At 39.4% G+C, this 16,159-nt stretch overlaps 1 protein-coding gene across 1 annotated transcript in view; it reads right to left on the minus strand.

Annotated features, from left to right (window-relative positions):
* Positions 1-15,384, minus strand: part of sema4f (sema domain, immunoglobulin domain (Ig), transmembrane domain (TM) and short cytoplasmic domain, (semaphorin) 4F) — a 61,419-nt gene extending 46,035 nt beyond the window's left edge. Inside the window, exon 1 of the mRNA XM_053501243.1 lies at positions 14,506-15,384. Coding sequence (XP_053357218.1) covers positions 14,506-14,593 — 88 coding nt within the window. The 5' untranslated portion in view covers positions 14,594-15,384. The remainder of the gene's footprint in view (positions 1-14,505) is intronic.
* Positions 15,385-16,159: the final 775 nt, after the last annotated feature.

The raw sequence follows: 16,159 nt of genomic DNA on the forward strand, positions 1-16,159 counted from the left end.
TCTATTAAAATCATGATTCTTACTGACTTTCTTTGTAAAACTCATCATATTAAAGAAGATGAGACTTGGTTACAATTTAGGCAACACAACAAAGACTAATTTTTATTTCGTATTTATTTACTGTATATACATACATTTGCACTTTAAAACCACTGTAACATATACCCAACTAACACAATAACAATCTTAACTAATGGCATGTGGGAATGTTCTTATAATCTGTGAGCAGCCCTCTTCTTTTTTTTTCCCCTCTTGACTTGTCATCAGGCAGGTCACCAATTCCTATATCCGTTCCTTAATCTCTTCTGTTCTTGCCTTATCTAATCTGCATAGCCCGTCCCCCTCCAAAAAATCCTAATCCCTTCATTTTATCCTACCTCTTGTCCATTAGGGCATGCTGGAACTCGCAGTCTGATGACCCTCTTACACAGAGACATGTTTATCCATGGGAAGGTCACGTTTATGTTGGTTAAATAACAGAGTAACCTTGATGTACACCAGGATTATAAAGCACAGGTTGGGAAGAAAGTACAAAGGGTGATATAAAAGGACTTCTTAAACATTTTGCATATTTTAACCCAACCTGAAAAGCATATGTGAATATATTTATATTTATTAATATTGTCTAAAATGGAAAATCTGCTATTACAATATAGTTTATTTCTAGTTCTATTCTTTACAAATTTCTATACATTATTTTCAGGGTGTTAATTAAATGATCTAAAGGAAGGGAACAGAGGAATAAAAGAAAGAGTGAAAAAGACGGTGTGTGTGTGTGTGTGTGTGTGTGTGTGTGTGTGTGTGTGTGTGTGTGTTTGCCTCTTCAAGCACTAATGCAGCCTGTGCCTCTGTACACAAGATTAATGACATTGAGCTCAGCTGGCAGTGTGTGTGTGTGTGTGTGTGTGTGTGTGTGTGTGTGTGTGTGTGTGTGTGTGTGTGTGCGCGTGAGTGTGAGTGCACGTTGTTTTGACTCCATCAATGTTTGTGAGGGTGTGTGCATGCCTGACAGCTCTTTTAATAGTATTCATAGTGCAATTTGCAATTAAAACTAATAACATCACATTGTGCATTTTGCGTGGGTGTTTCTTTCTTCTGTTAAAGTAGCACTGCACACCAAAACACACATACACAAACAAATTGATTGTTTTGCATGAACTGCTGATCAGATCAGCCATGAAAGAAATTGGATTCCTGTGAAAATCTGTTATTTATTAGCCTGAAAGGCATTTTCACACCTTCAGTAACCTGTTGGTGTTTGTCTTCCAGTGTGTAATGATACTCAGCAATAATCAGAGATTTTCCCACCATTAAACAAAGGTGAGGCTGGCTGGGTGTCAAATGGACTCTCTCTCTCTCCCAGTCTCCCAGTCTCCCTTCATCTTCACTTCAACATGCTCACAAATAAATGCACATTTTAGAGGTCACTGTGATGTGAATAAATTTGTACTACTTTTACACCAAGTAGAAGGGATTTGCATTTCTGAATAACTGTAGATGCATTTCATATTTTAGCCAGCTCGAAAAACAAGCAAGCCTTTTACAGAGCCAGGACCGACATCCTGTAACGCACTGTAAAGGTTATCTCAGTCAATAATTGACTCGAGCACTAGTTCAGTGCCTCTTTCCCTTCCTCCCTCTCTTTCTACCTCTTTCTGGCTCTCAAGGAAATTCCCAGAGGGTAGATCGCTTTGCATTTGTGTGTTGTATGGAGCAGCAGAGAAAGACAGATCAGCACATGGCTTTCCTTAATGTGTACACGCATGCAATCTCACACCGACACACAGCCCTTATATACTGTAAAACTACTACAGGACAGGAGAGCAGTGGTGTCCTTGAGCAAAGTCACAACAGCTCATCGGGCACAGGGGTATAAAAGAGCTATAAAACAGGACTGGTGTGTTTGAAACTCGTATGCCTTAGTGACTACAAACGACAGTATTGTACATTACAAACATTATAACCGGTGGTTAGTTATCGAGGTAAATTTTATACTTTACCTTACAATTCTCAGCTGACTGTCACTAGGCAGCGTCGCCTAGTACCGCGGGATACAAAGCTGTTTATGCTTACTGTAAGACCTCAGAAGACTAATGAGAGAGTGTGACAGAGGCACAAAACACTAATTGTCTATGGAAAAAGCCTAGGATTAAGAACTGCTCAAATTCAGAAGGCATGACACTACAAAGGGATTATTATTTAACATTTCTGCTGTGTATTAGTGACGCTGGCGACTATCCTCTAAAGCCTAGTACAATTTAACCACATCTGTTCAAATCTAAACACTTTTTATATGCATTACTTAATGGTTATGTCTTGAATACTAGTTTTGTGTGTTAAAGAAACGCTTACATGTAATAACTCAGGGTTAAAGTTAAAGGTAGTCTTAATAAGTCTCATAAGCTTTTGCAAAACACTAGGCTCTCTAGAATATTCTAGCCCTTGTACACAGAAACTTTTATATGTCACAAAATTTCAATCAGTCAGAAGAAGGACAAGTCTTAAAGAAGGGACAAATCAGGTGTTTATTTTAACACGACATTTAAAGGAGGGGCTGGTATTGTTATTGTTTGGATTTTCAACTTCAAAACTGCTAGCCTCAGCTAACTGCCATCAAAACCTGCTAACTGTACCTTTAAGAGTTTAAGATAGTGATTAGATAACTGCTCTGTGATTAATTACCTCAATAACTGCCCTGTTGTTTCCCTGGACTGTACCTTCTCTGAAGAGTACCTTTGAACAAATTATGTTAATTGTTTGTTAAGTGAAACCGTAAGTTAAAGACACTGCCCTTCGCCCTAGGACTGTCATTATACAATATGCACCAGCAAGACTACCAAGCGATAAAGAATATTTGACATCAAGAAATAGTCCAGTGAACATTATTATAGTGGTGTGATGGTGGCTTAGTGGTTAGCACAGCCACCTCGCACCTTCATGCTTGGTTTGTTTCCTACATTTATTGCCGATTCCAAATTGCCTGACGAATATGATGTGGCCGAGTGTATGTATGCCCTGCATTGAGCTGGCACCCCATATAGGGGTGGTATATCCCACCCTACCCCAGAGAACTCGCAAGTGTGGTATACCCCGAGTTCTCTGGGATAAGCTCCAGCCCCCCCATTGCGTATGTGTGCATCTATGATATGAAAATTTACGAGTTGGGGAATTTAAAGCTTAAATATTTCCTCCAATAACTTCCTCATTTGTTTTTTTTACACTAATACTACTTGTGCTCTATCACAGTACTGTATATCACTCCTTTATACCTCGACAATCTCCAAGCTTAATTTCAGTAAGATCCGATTTGCTGGTAACAGCTGCTTACAATTTTACATTCACAATCTGTTTAGACAAAACAGACATTTGTCTAAATCAATTACTACTATCATTTTCTTAGGAGTTGCTGCTCGGCCTTGCGACATGATCGTGGCATGAACCTTACACATTAGCAGTGCAGAAAAGCCATAGTAGACGTGTTCGTATTCCTCACAGACAGTAGACCTGCACAGATCCAGCCGGCATGCACCTGTTGTTTGCCTATTCAGTTTACATGATAGTGAATGGATAGAGGTGAATCGAAGCTGGAAAAAGGCTTTCAATTCATCAGGTACTGTATAACTAAACCAAATCCCAAACAAAGTACTCATCTTTTCCATGGAAAAGATTAACCTAAACACAGCAGGGTAGCAGCCGTCACTTTAAAATCAGGTGTTTTTTGTTTGTTTTTTTACCCGAAAGTAGGCGTAAGTTCCTGTTAGAGATATGATCCATCACCATCATATTTTTTTCCTCATAAACCTTACCTGTGTTTTGAGGAAATGGTAGTTTCCAAATATTCATTCAGCAATTAATCTTTTGCACAACAGTGGAAACGTACATGAGTATTAGTAGTGCTGGGTGACATGATCACAAATCAATATCATGATTTATTAATCATTTTAAATAGAATACAATTCATGTTTGTTTGTTTGTTTTTTGTCCTCACACTTCACTGACAAGGTTTGTACTGTAAATACAATGCATGGTCAAAATGTTCCAGTATTTCAGATAGGTCAAAATATTGGGCTGCGTTAAGCAAAGAAAACAACTAAGGAGATTGAAGTTACTGGAACTGGATTACTAGCCTTTTAAAACCTGATCAAATCCTGGAAGTAACATTGTTGTGTTCAGTGTTGTCAGAAAAAAGTATGAAGTGAGCTCACTTGTTGAGCTCACAAACACTTGTTGTATATGTTGCATGGTACAAAATCAAAAGGAAAAACCCAAAGCTATTTCTAATAGCATTTTCATACACACAGTGTGATGGCAGTTTACAGGATTGGGACTAAACAGCTGTGTGGCCATAAGAAAACCACTTGTTAGTGAAACTATTCAGTTAAAGGCTTACATTTGTTAGGGAACAAAAATATTGGACTTTAGAGTAATGGAAAAAGTTCAGATTGAGCCTATTCCTTGATGATGGGAGTTTGAATTGATCCTATTCCAGAGCAACGGGTGCATCAGGATAAGAAGGGAAGCACATGAAGCAACACATTCTTCATGCATAACGCCCACAGTACAAGCCCTCTGGAGGCAGTGTTACGATTACGGGGTTATTTTAGTTTGTCAGGTCTAGACGTTATGTGGCAATAAAATAAAGTCAACTGACTATTTGAATGTACAGAATGACCACATTGTACATTTTCCTTCCTGATGAGACAGGCATATTTCAGGACTCCAATTGTTCTGGGAGCATGAGGAACGCTTTTCACGCATGAACTGGCCTTGGTTTTGATTATTTGCCCAGCCCTAAAAAGTAGGAGTACATAAAGTTTAACTGAATTAACATACTTGAAGTCAGACATTGATGAATATTGAATATTACTGCAGTGTGCGAGTTCAGCAGGAATGTTTAGTAATGCATGAAGAATAAAATAATAATTACTCGCAGCTCAGCATCCTGAGCTAAAGGAAGTACTGACTGTGTTTCCTGTCTTAGAGAGCATTAAGACTGTGTGTGTGGGGGAAGGCCAATGAGGATGCGTCATGTAAAGTAAGGGGACCAGAAAAAAAAAAAAAAAAAAAAAAAACTCTCTCTGGGTCATCTACTGTATGTGTTCAGCAAAGTATGTGTAATAAATAAAACAAAAAGGCACAAAAAAAGGCAGGGCACAAAAAAAAAAAGTCTTACTTCTTTAAATGTAAGATCAGAGAGCGATGTGATCTCTAACAAATAATTAAACAGACTGCGACTGACCAACACGAGCAGGTGTTTTTCCAGTCTGGGTTAAGTATTAATCAAAGTTGACCAACAGCGTGTCTCCACAAATCATCTTTTTATTATTCATAAAATAAGAAGGAAGCGTTTATCTTACAAATCATTTGATTGGTGAATCATGTCAATGAGTCAATAATGATGGCTCAACGTTTTCCCACAATATTGCAATACGCACCCCAAGGCAAATGATGAAAGGTTTTTAAGGAACTGAAGCAATTGGGGAAACAAATGAATAACCTAATCAGGATCTACAATAAAGCCACGGATAAGATTTCCACTTTGATGACATTCATATGACTTTGATAAAATTATGTTTTGTCTTATTCTACTTTGTATTTTATGTTATATATGTATTTATGAATGTATGAATGGATGAATAAATGTTATTCCTGCCTGTACCTTTCTAACTCTGTCTGTGAGGTACAGTATTAGGTGCATCCCCTTACATTTTATCTTTGTAAACAAATCTGATTGTTTTTTCCATACAGTGTTGCACAAATGAGTTTGAACTTTTCAGATCAACCCTGAGAGACGTTTATAATGAGAACAATCAGATCAGAATTCATGTTTTCCAGAACACTGCTCAAGACCGGTGACTATATTTTTAGTCAAAGGATGCTGATATACTTGATATGTGGAAATCAATAATCAGCCAATAAGTCATGTAGTAAAGCTATTGCTCAACATATGCATGTGGCAAACAATTAATTCCAGGTGTTCCAGGGAATCCATGTATTTAAATTAAAAACTAATATGGATTGCTTGGGGTTACAAGTATGAATTGTCAAGACTGATGGATTTGCCGTGATGAATGAATTGGAATTGTTCTGGGGCATGCAATGAATTCTTTGTTTTGAAAAATGCTTGGGGCAACAACAAAAAAAAATCCTGATACATGTGACGGGAACATGAAATCCAGAAAAGAATGCCTGATTGGAATTTATAACCATTTGGATGTGTGAGTTTTGTAACATGTGACATTTATTTAAAGAACCAACTTGGGAAACTAAACCCATCTATAAAACTAACCTGATTTTGCTTGTCATTTTTACTGTTGGCTATAATATAAAATATTTTTACCAGACAAGTGATGGGGACATGTCCCGGGCATATATTATATTGACAGTTTGATACACACCATTATCTTTGGTACAGTCTGTTGATATTGCTCCAATTGCCCCCTCCTGAACATGTCATTAGACAAAATTGGTTTATATCAAATTCATAAAAAGGAAATAATGCAGTTTTCACCAAAATAAATAAATAAATAAATAAAACGTCTGGTCAGTTATAATGAAAAAGGTCTGTTAATGAAAAACCTAGAATCCAATTTAATTAAAACCAATTCTGGTGGCTCTCAGATCTGCTACTCGCCTTCACTCATTTGTCACCTCCATCCATGTTTATGCTTCCTGGTCGCTTCTTTCATTCTGACACAAAGCTTTTAGTTAATAGGAAGTCATAACACTAGATCAAAGCCTGTGTATGGTAACACGTCCTCTCGCTCGCCATCAGGCTTGGCTCGGAACGCTCTTCACTTTGCCAGAGCAAAAACACTTCAATTTCTATAATGGGCTCGGATAATAATGCCAGACCACGTTTACCAAGCAGCAGCCACACAGACACACGCAGGGAGAAATAGAGGCTACGAAATTATTTCTGACATACTGTACTCGTACACAATGGTGTACGCTGGCCTACTTGGCACCAGTGCAACTCATTGATAAAATAAATAAATAAATAAATAAAAATCTGCATTGGGCTTAATGGTGCATGCATGAACAATAATTTTTTTTCCAGGTTTTTTTTATATATTTGCTGTTGAGGCAACTAAACATTTTATCATGATGTGATAAATAGGGGGCATAGCATCTGTTGAATAGTCTTCTAAAATTATTTTTATTATTATAATTATAATTTTTATTATAATATTTATTATTTTTATTATTAAATTATATACGAATTAAATTATTGAATGTTTTAGTCTCATTTAACATAGGAGTGGAGGACCTTCTCTAGACAAGTATGGATGTACGATATCAATTTACCCGTTTCTCCTACTGTGCCAAGCTGCTTTGGCAAACATCTACCAGATGCACCGGGAGCCACCTTTGTCCTGTAGCCAAATACGGGATAGGGGAAAGGAGAGATTTTCACCCTGGTAGACTACTAAATCCCCCAGTATTTCACAAGCCATCTTATTTTAATTACAAACCCAGCCTCCAATTAGAGGCCAATAAAAGTGGGATGAAAGAAAGAAGACAGACCTAACAAGGGACGGATTTTACACCCCTTGGTTTCCGCCATCCGAAACACACACCACAGAAACACACAAATCCATTAGTCAGGGCTTTTCTGATTTAAACAGGGTAGCTGTGTGTGTGTGTGTGTGTGTGTGTCTCTGTGTGCACATGTAGAGAAAGAACTCCACAGCTTTCCTTTGTTCTCTCAAGGCTGCATCCTGCCATTAAGATCTCGATGCACATGCTGGGTTCTCTTGCTGGCACTACCATGTTTGGGGTCGACCCCCAAATCATAGTGACCAAGAGCGAACGAGAGACAGAGAGAGACAGAGAGAGAGAGAAAGACAGAGCAAGAAGGGGGAAGGTCTTTTGGGGGAACGGGGGAAAGAGACCTCAAATGCCGAAACCTGGTCTATAGTAAAGCATATAACAATAAGTTCACCAAAGTAAACGCAAACCACTCCATCCTGAACCATTCCCAGAAAAAAAAAAAAATCTCAGACAGATCGATATAATTTCTTTGCACCACATTTTTAAACCATGTCAGGACAGGTCCAGAATCAATACCCTTCCAGAACTTCTGTGCAGGTTTCAACAGCGTCTTATTTCATCCACTGCCTCGCAGTATCATACCTCATTTATATCTGACCAATCGGAGCAGGTACGCAACACATGTACTGACGGTTCTGAAATACAGCCACTGCATCATTCCACAAATGCATGTGTGTGCGTGTGTGAGAGAGAGAGATTTAGGGTCAGAAACACTAGATTAAAAACCAAGCTTCTGACTACACAGGGGTTTATTCTCACATCCTGTGACACACAAACCTCAAAGCACATGTGATCTATACACCAAACCCTCTGAACACATTTCCAGCATGTGTGTATATTTATATTATTACAATACAAATACATTCACCTATCCCACAACCTGCCAGGCAAATGTGCAAAAGGACTGAATTTGTCATCACTCGGTTAACCTTGGGACTGATTTAGTGTAAGACGCTGTCAAAGGGAACAAATTCGGTGTACGTGTGTTCATAGTTTATTCTGCTGCAAAGCCGGTCTATTCCTCTCCAGGTGTTGCACAGAACACACACACACACACACACACACACACACACAAGCTTCTTAACTATTTGGGGCAAGAAATAATTATGTTAGAATATAACTGAAATATGGTAATACATTGATTTCATAATACATTTTTTTTTATACATTGTTGCATGTCAGTGGTTCTATAAATTTGAAAATATTGCTCATAGTAGAAGATGGACTATCATTTTGAACTAGTTTTATTTTATAGTATTTTCTTGGTACACACAAGAAGTGATGTTACATGGCGTGATAGTATATGCAAATCATTAAAGGGGAAGTGTGACCTCATCCATCTATTCTAATCATCAATGACCAAAAGTTGGCGGAAATGACCTAAAGTTGGCGGAACATCACACCAGTGATCATAGGTGTAAGGTTGGTGGTGATTTTTATAGACACTGGGCATCCCCATCTCTTGCAACTTGAAATTTTAAATCTCGATCAGCCTACACGTGTTTCTGGACTTTTTGGACTGTGGGGGGGAAACTATATCTTGACATCTTGAGTAATTCTAAGTTACTATCATCAAAATCAACCTGATTATTTTAATGTTTATTCTTCTTATATCTGCTGTTTGAATCTGCTGTCATAAATTAATAATTGTCTTATTACAGAAAACTTCCCTGTATCAATAACTACACTTAAAAAAATGAATGAATAAATCCATATGGCTCGTCTGCCATTCAAGATACTCTGTGTGCAATAATCTTTAATTAGTTGTACATTTTGAATAGAACATCTCTGAACTTATAGGTTATTTTAATATTATTACTTTCAATAATATTAATACTCACTCACTCATCGTCTATACTGCTCCTATTCCAGAACACTTAGGGCATGAGGCGTGGTACACCCTGGATGGGATGCCAATCCATCGAAGGGCAAACATACATACAGTACACACACTACAGCCTAATATGCATGCCTTTGGACTGTGGGAGGAAAACGGAGTAAACCCACAAAGCACGGGAAGAACATGAAAACTCCATGCACACAGAGGCGGGCTTCGAACCTGGCCGGGAATTGAATCCAAACACTGGAGGGGGAAGGCGACAGTGCTAACCACCAAGCCAATGTGCCACCGATTATTAATGTTATACAAAATAAATACTGAGACTTTACACAGATGGACAGTTGCACAGTTTACGTGGCCCATGTTTGATTTTAAGGTCATTTTATTCTGTATTACTTTTTCTTTGGGTCAATGTTTCTGTGAAGAATGTCCTACAACATTAAGGATATATATTAGGCCCTGTGACAATGCTGTGGTTTCTGGGCATTTTGCTTCATCAGCTTCAGAAAACAGCTGGCAGTCTGTAGGAGCCAAATATGTAAATGAATGTGTGTGTGTGTGTGTGTGTGTGTGTGTGTGTGTGTGTGTGTGTGTGTGTGTGTGTGTCTGTGTGTCTGTGTGTGTTTGTGTTAAATCCTAAAGTCTTAATATTGCATTACACATCCTCCACGCAAGACTGAGTGACAGTAATGACACATTATATGATGATTAACAAATTATGAGTTATAACACTATGAAATACATAATATAGGTCAAGGTGAGCATGCTGTGGTTTTGGACTTCAAAAAATGTTTGATCTTCAAGGGTTAACCCACACACGCGGGTGTGTAAGTAAGTCAGGAATTGACTGACAACCTACAAGAATGTGGCTTATCACCCAGCACAGACGTCACAAGACAAGTGGGTGAAAGACGACGAGTTGGACGTGCATAAAGGCCATGTCACAAAGAGTACGTCCTTTCTGCTTACCTCTGTCCAAACTTGTAGGCCATGCCTACCTTGTACTCACTTCTATTCACTCATTGCACATGACACAGCCATTGCATCAGGCAGGTACACAGAGAGCAAACAATAGGCAGCGAATGACTCTTTGCTCCTCCTGACACATGATTAAGGATGATAAGGCCAAGACTTTGTACGGTTTGCTGTACTGTAGGAATTGTATGGTTCAATAACACTGAGGTAAAGGAAAAATGGCAGAAAATCTATGTGTGTGTGCAACGTGACCTCTGAAATCTGACCTCAGCTATGTGAGACCCTTCTCTTGACCCCCTAACCATGGAGGTTAGCGCTTCCATCTTTCCTCTTTTAGTGAGAGAGGTTTTTTTTTTTCTTTTTGGAAAGGTGATAAAATTATAAATATGACCTTCAGGATTGATAATGAAATCAATTTAGAAAATTCAATTAAGAAAAGTGAGCATGTGTGTGTGAGGGGGGTGTTAACATAAAAAAATTATAATAATCAGAGGAATGTCCTTATTCTGCAACACTGTAAAAATCTGCCAAGCAAGAAATCTATTCATTTATTCGGCGGGAAGAAGCAGTTTTCAGGAGGAAGGAAAGTCAGAAGAAGTATGAAAACGGAGTATGAATAAACCTTGACCTTCGTGACAATTTCCACACAGAGGATCGCACTGTTCTGCGTTCCGTTAAACACGGCAGTCTAGGCTCTGCTTACGTTAGCTATGGCATTTAATACCAAACAATCATTGTAAAAGATGCTGATTAAAATTTCCTTTCATTTGTGTTTTTGTGCTGACACACCACTCTTAATAGGGTACAGTGTAGGAGTGACGTTGGAGGAGAACGCAGGAGGTCATGATCCCGAGTACGCCAAGGCGGCACTTAATCTTTTTCATTGTCTGGGAAGGACTACAGTCCTAATGCAAGGCAAAAACACACTCCTTCACACATTGTTTGTTATTGAGCTGAACACAACTGCCACTGTATAATCCTGTATAAGAACCATAAAGAAATTTGACATAAATGTGTTGTCAAGAAATAGAACTAGATCATAACTGATGGCTCATTCATCCACATGTGTACTTGTGTTATAGACATATGACACACACATTAAATGTCACACACACATTAAAAAAGGCAGCCAATGAGGACAGAATGCATGCCAGCTCCTGTTACTCAAGCATGTGTGCCTGATGGAGATGAAGAAAGAGAAATGCTAGACCAACATCCAGCATAAGGTCCATAAGTCAGTAAGTCAGTAATAAGTGTGGAAAAGCCATTCCATCAGCACTGTGAGCATCATACTGCACTTGGATGGAAAGTTCCCATAACACTCAAGTCATATTTTTCCTTTTAACCTTGAACAAAATGTCTTGTTTGTAAAACCTCATGAGGTCACTTCTGATCTGATGGAACTCCTAATCAGTTTCATGAGAAGGGTATTAGAAACCCAGTAAATGATAAATCCAAGCTGACACCAGGAAGAGGTTAAGACACAGGGCTATATGGGGAATTTTCCATGTTGTCCTTTTCACATGAAATATTGATATCACCACTGATAGTCACTAATAAACTGCTTACAACAATGTTTAACTTAAGCTATAATTTATTACATATATTAAAAGGCTAAAAAAATAGTAAGGTCACTGCTTTTGTAATCATTTAGATTCAACCTAATAGGTACTGTGCTGTGGACTGTGCTGTTGATAAGTGAAGCTTTTCCTTAGAGGAAAGCAGCTTGCTTCGAGAGGTTTGTTTGTCACTCCAGTACCGGTGCGAGTAAGAAACAAACTGTGGAACACAGCAAGAACCGCCCTAGTGTAAACACACTCTCCCACAGGTTGTTTAAGCGGAACATGGAAAGAGTCACATGGAAAGAGTCACATGGTGAATCTGGCCATATGGGCACGATTAGAGACTTCTCCATCTTGCAGTGCACTCTTCAAAAAGAAGTAATTACAAAAAAAAAAAATACAACCTGATGGCATGGGGGAAGCTATTTAACAAAAAAAAATTGAAGATGTTCTGCACCTTGAGAAAAGTGATGTGGGAAGTAGGAGAGAATTAAGTGTGGGAAATGAGGGGCAGAACCCAGGGGAGGTTCCACACAAAAGAGGGATTATCACACTTACTTTAATAGATGTCTTTATTACTTGGGAGAAACTTCCAAACTAGTGCAACAGCTCATTTGTCAAAAAATATGACATGAATAATTGATGGTTCCCTGCATAAAGGCAGTATGTGTTAATTTCCAATATTTGAAATCCAGTATTTAAAGTTTATCCATATCATTTTGGTCAATGGGTTCAAATCAGCCCTCATGCCTACAGCCACATCACTGCTGTGCTGATTTTCAACCACTCTTGTGTGATATTGCTTAAATAAACACCACATTGTTAAATGTTGTGGACAGCTTACCAGTCACACCCATATGTGCTTACTGAACATCCCATTATAGAGTTCATTCCCCTTTTACTTTTATAATAACCTCCACTCTACGAAAATGGCTTTACACTGGATTTTGGAGTGCAGCAGTGAGGATTAGTGCTTGTTTAGCCACAAGAGCATTAGTGAGGTCAACTACTAGTGTTGTGTGAGGAGGTCTGGTGTACAGAAGGGTGAACAGAAAGGTGTTGGATGGGGTTGAAGTCAGGGCTTCAGTGCTGGACAGTCAATTTGTTCGATTTCAACAATCCACGCTTTTATACCAGGATCCCCAATAATGTTGTTGTTGTTGATCTTTTGACTGCTCGAGGGGTCGACACAGCGGACCATCTGATCTTCACACAACTTGGCATCAGTTTTGTGCTGGATACCCTTCCTGAAGCAACCCTCTAATTTTTGAGGGTTTGGGCATTGGGTGGGAATTGAGCCCAAGCCCTTCACATGGCAAGCGAGAAAACCTACCACTGTAATATGATAATAATAACAATAATAATGATGGTCTTTATTTGGTGGACACTCAACCAGAATGAATCAAAGGACGGAGGTGATTTTAAGATCATTAAAATGCTCTTTTCAAGCTTTTACTGATATCAGACTCAACAGGAAATGACTACATTGATGAGCCATGGTGATGTTGTGCTTGAACAGGTTTGGGCTGCCGCTTAGTATTAGTAATGCCACATCATACGAAAACAGCCACATCTTCCACAGCTTTGTAAAAGATCCTGATATGAAATGAATGAGGGGGACCAGTGTAGACAAACTTTTGACTATACAATATGGATTTGTATGCTTTTGTGTGCAAATGACTGAATCAAGGTGGCGTAGTGGTTAGCACTGTCGCCTTGTACCTTCAGGGTCCAGGTTCTATTCCCGCATGCATGGAGTTTGCATGTTCTCCCCTCCATGTACTTGGAAGTTTCCCTCGAGGTATTCCTGTTTCCTCCCACAGCCCAAAGACATTCAGTTGGCTAATTGGTGTCCCCAAAGTGGCTGTTGTGTGAGTGAGTGTGTGTATGTGTCCACACTGTGCCCTGTCCATGGTGTACCCTGCCTCATGCCCCAAGTCTCCTGGGACGCTGTACCCAGGATAAGCTACAGTATATAGATGATGAGTGAGTGAGTGAGTGAGTGAGACTGAATCAAGCGTCTTGAGGAAATTCGGGTCTCCTTTCCTCACAACACCACCTGTTTGCGACATGCAAAAAGAATGAATAAACTGTTTTGCCTAGAGACGAGGACCTGACACTGGATACGGCACAACGAAGAGAGGAATATCAACCTACAGCGAGAGAAAACGAAACTACTAACCGCGTTTCTTGTTCATAGCGAAGGGGCGGAGAACAAATAAAACAAACAAATAAACTACCTGAGGCGAGTCACCTGTCGCGCGTGCGGCTTTGCGCGCGTCATCCTGTTGAACAATGCTAAACCAAGCAACACTGTGGCTCTATTCATGTCAAACCAGAACAATATAAATGACAACAATAATATTATGAGGAGAGCTATTCTTTGAGTACTTTTCTGGGGATTTGGGATGATGACAGCGGCGATGTGGAAGAAAGAAAAAACAAACCGAGCGCACTGTAGTGAAGCACAGGAGCTAGTGTGCTGCTTTGCACCTAAACAAATGCTAGGTTTTTAAACAAAGCAGGTGAGAGAAGCAGAAGTGAAGTGAAAAAAAATATATATAAAGCACTGACCTTCATGGCCGGGGAGAGCTGCTGTCCAGGAGCGGAGAGGTAAACACAGAGCCAGGAGTGTAGCGAGCAGACAGGTGGCCGGCTTCATGTTCCGCGGATCAGAGCCAGTAAAGTTCAGGAGAAAAGTGTTCACAAAACCCGGTCTCAGCTGCAGCTCATCCTGATGGTTATTACACTCATACACATATACGCGGTATTGCTTCGTCTGTGCCAGGGAATTCAAATTATAATAATAAAAAAAGGCTTGTGCAAGTTGATAACTTGCAACCCTGATGTATGATGAAAACTATAAACGTCTATACAATTTCACAAAATATTAATAATTATAATTAAAAAAAAAACAGTGTTGGGTTTATGTTTAACCCCCTCGTCCTGGTGGTGTTTCCGCGTCTTGGCACTAGTGTCGCGTAAAAGTGCGCTGTTTGATCCTTCCGATCAAAGCTAATTCAACCGCTTTATTTCCACATAAAAACAAAGAAAGTTTTCCAAGTTGCAACAAAATATCAACAAAAAACTCGATCCGATGCCTGCCACATCATGAAAAAAAATATCACACTCCTTTATTTCTTCTTTTCTCTGTGCGTACGGTCAGGTCTTCCGTTCGTCCGTCCACTGGAAGTACACACACACACATACACTCACACTCACTCACACACATTCACAGGGTCCCATAGAAACCTCTTTCCCGTTCGCTCTCCAGCAGCAGGTCGAATAAACAGCACAAAGCACATCCGAGGCGCGCTGTCAGATTATAAGAATCAGCTGAGTACAAAAAAAAAGAAGAAGAAAAACGCTGGAAGCGTACTGTAAAGGGGGGAAAAGACAAGAAGCGCTCATTTGTCCCGCGATGTCAGTGACGAGTCTCTAACAAATCCTGCTCGCTCCCTCCACTCAGCGCCCCACCCCGCTCCCATCACCGACTAATCACCTACAGGTAAGCGGCGCACCACGTGACCCAACCCTCCGAGCACAGCGCTGTAGATGATCCTTATTTATCATCATAGCAATAAGTATTATTATTGTTATCGTCGTATCTTAACAAAAAGCAATAAACAAACAAAAATACTTATTAGCAAGCATTATTGAATTACTATAAATGCTAGTTTAACTTACAGCAAAGACATAATTATGATATATATATATAAGGGCGAAACTACTAATAGAAGGGGGAGGGGTCGGTTTCATCTGGTTTCATACAACTAAAATGCTCTCCCTGGCTAAAAAGTAGGCTGACTTACTACACAAACACACAGCTGTGAGAGGTGCCTTACTATCCGACCTTCTAGTCTTTTGCTTATGGTATGTCATCTGACCCACAGCCTCCATCTGTCTCCCTTTAATCTGAATGGGAACAAAAGCCTAGGTCACAACCAGATCAGCAGCCTCAAGGTCAAAGGTGATGCAGAATTAACTTGTAGACAACTTGGAAAAGAACAATGGGTCAACCCTGCTGGGAAAAATAAGGCCTGACATCTTAAGCAAGAAGTACATGAAATGCTTAGAATCTAAATCCTCCGTGCATGTATATGTTCTTCTCTAAGGGACAAATAAAGTAACTTTATTTTCAAACAACAGACAGTGATCTTCCAAGTCTAATTATGTGTCTTCAATATGTTTTAAAAGTACAGCACATTCTCCTATGCCCTCAAACAGA

Source organism: Clarias gariepinus, chromosome 1 (genome assembly GCF_024256425.1).
Source record: "Clarias gariepinus isolate MV-2021 ecotype Netherlands chromosome 1, CGAR_prim_01v2, whole genome shotgun sequence".
In the NCBI taxonomy this organism is placed as follows: Eukaryota; Metazoa; Chordata; class Actinopteri; order Siluriformes; family Clariidae; genus Clarias; species Clarias gariepinus.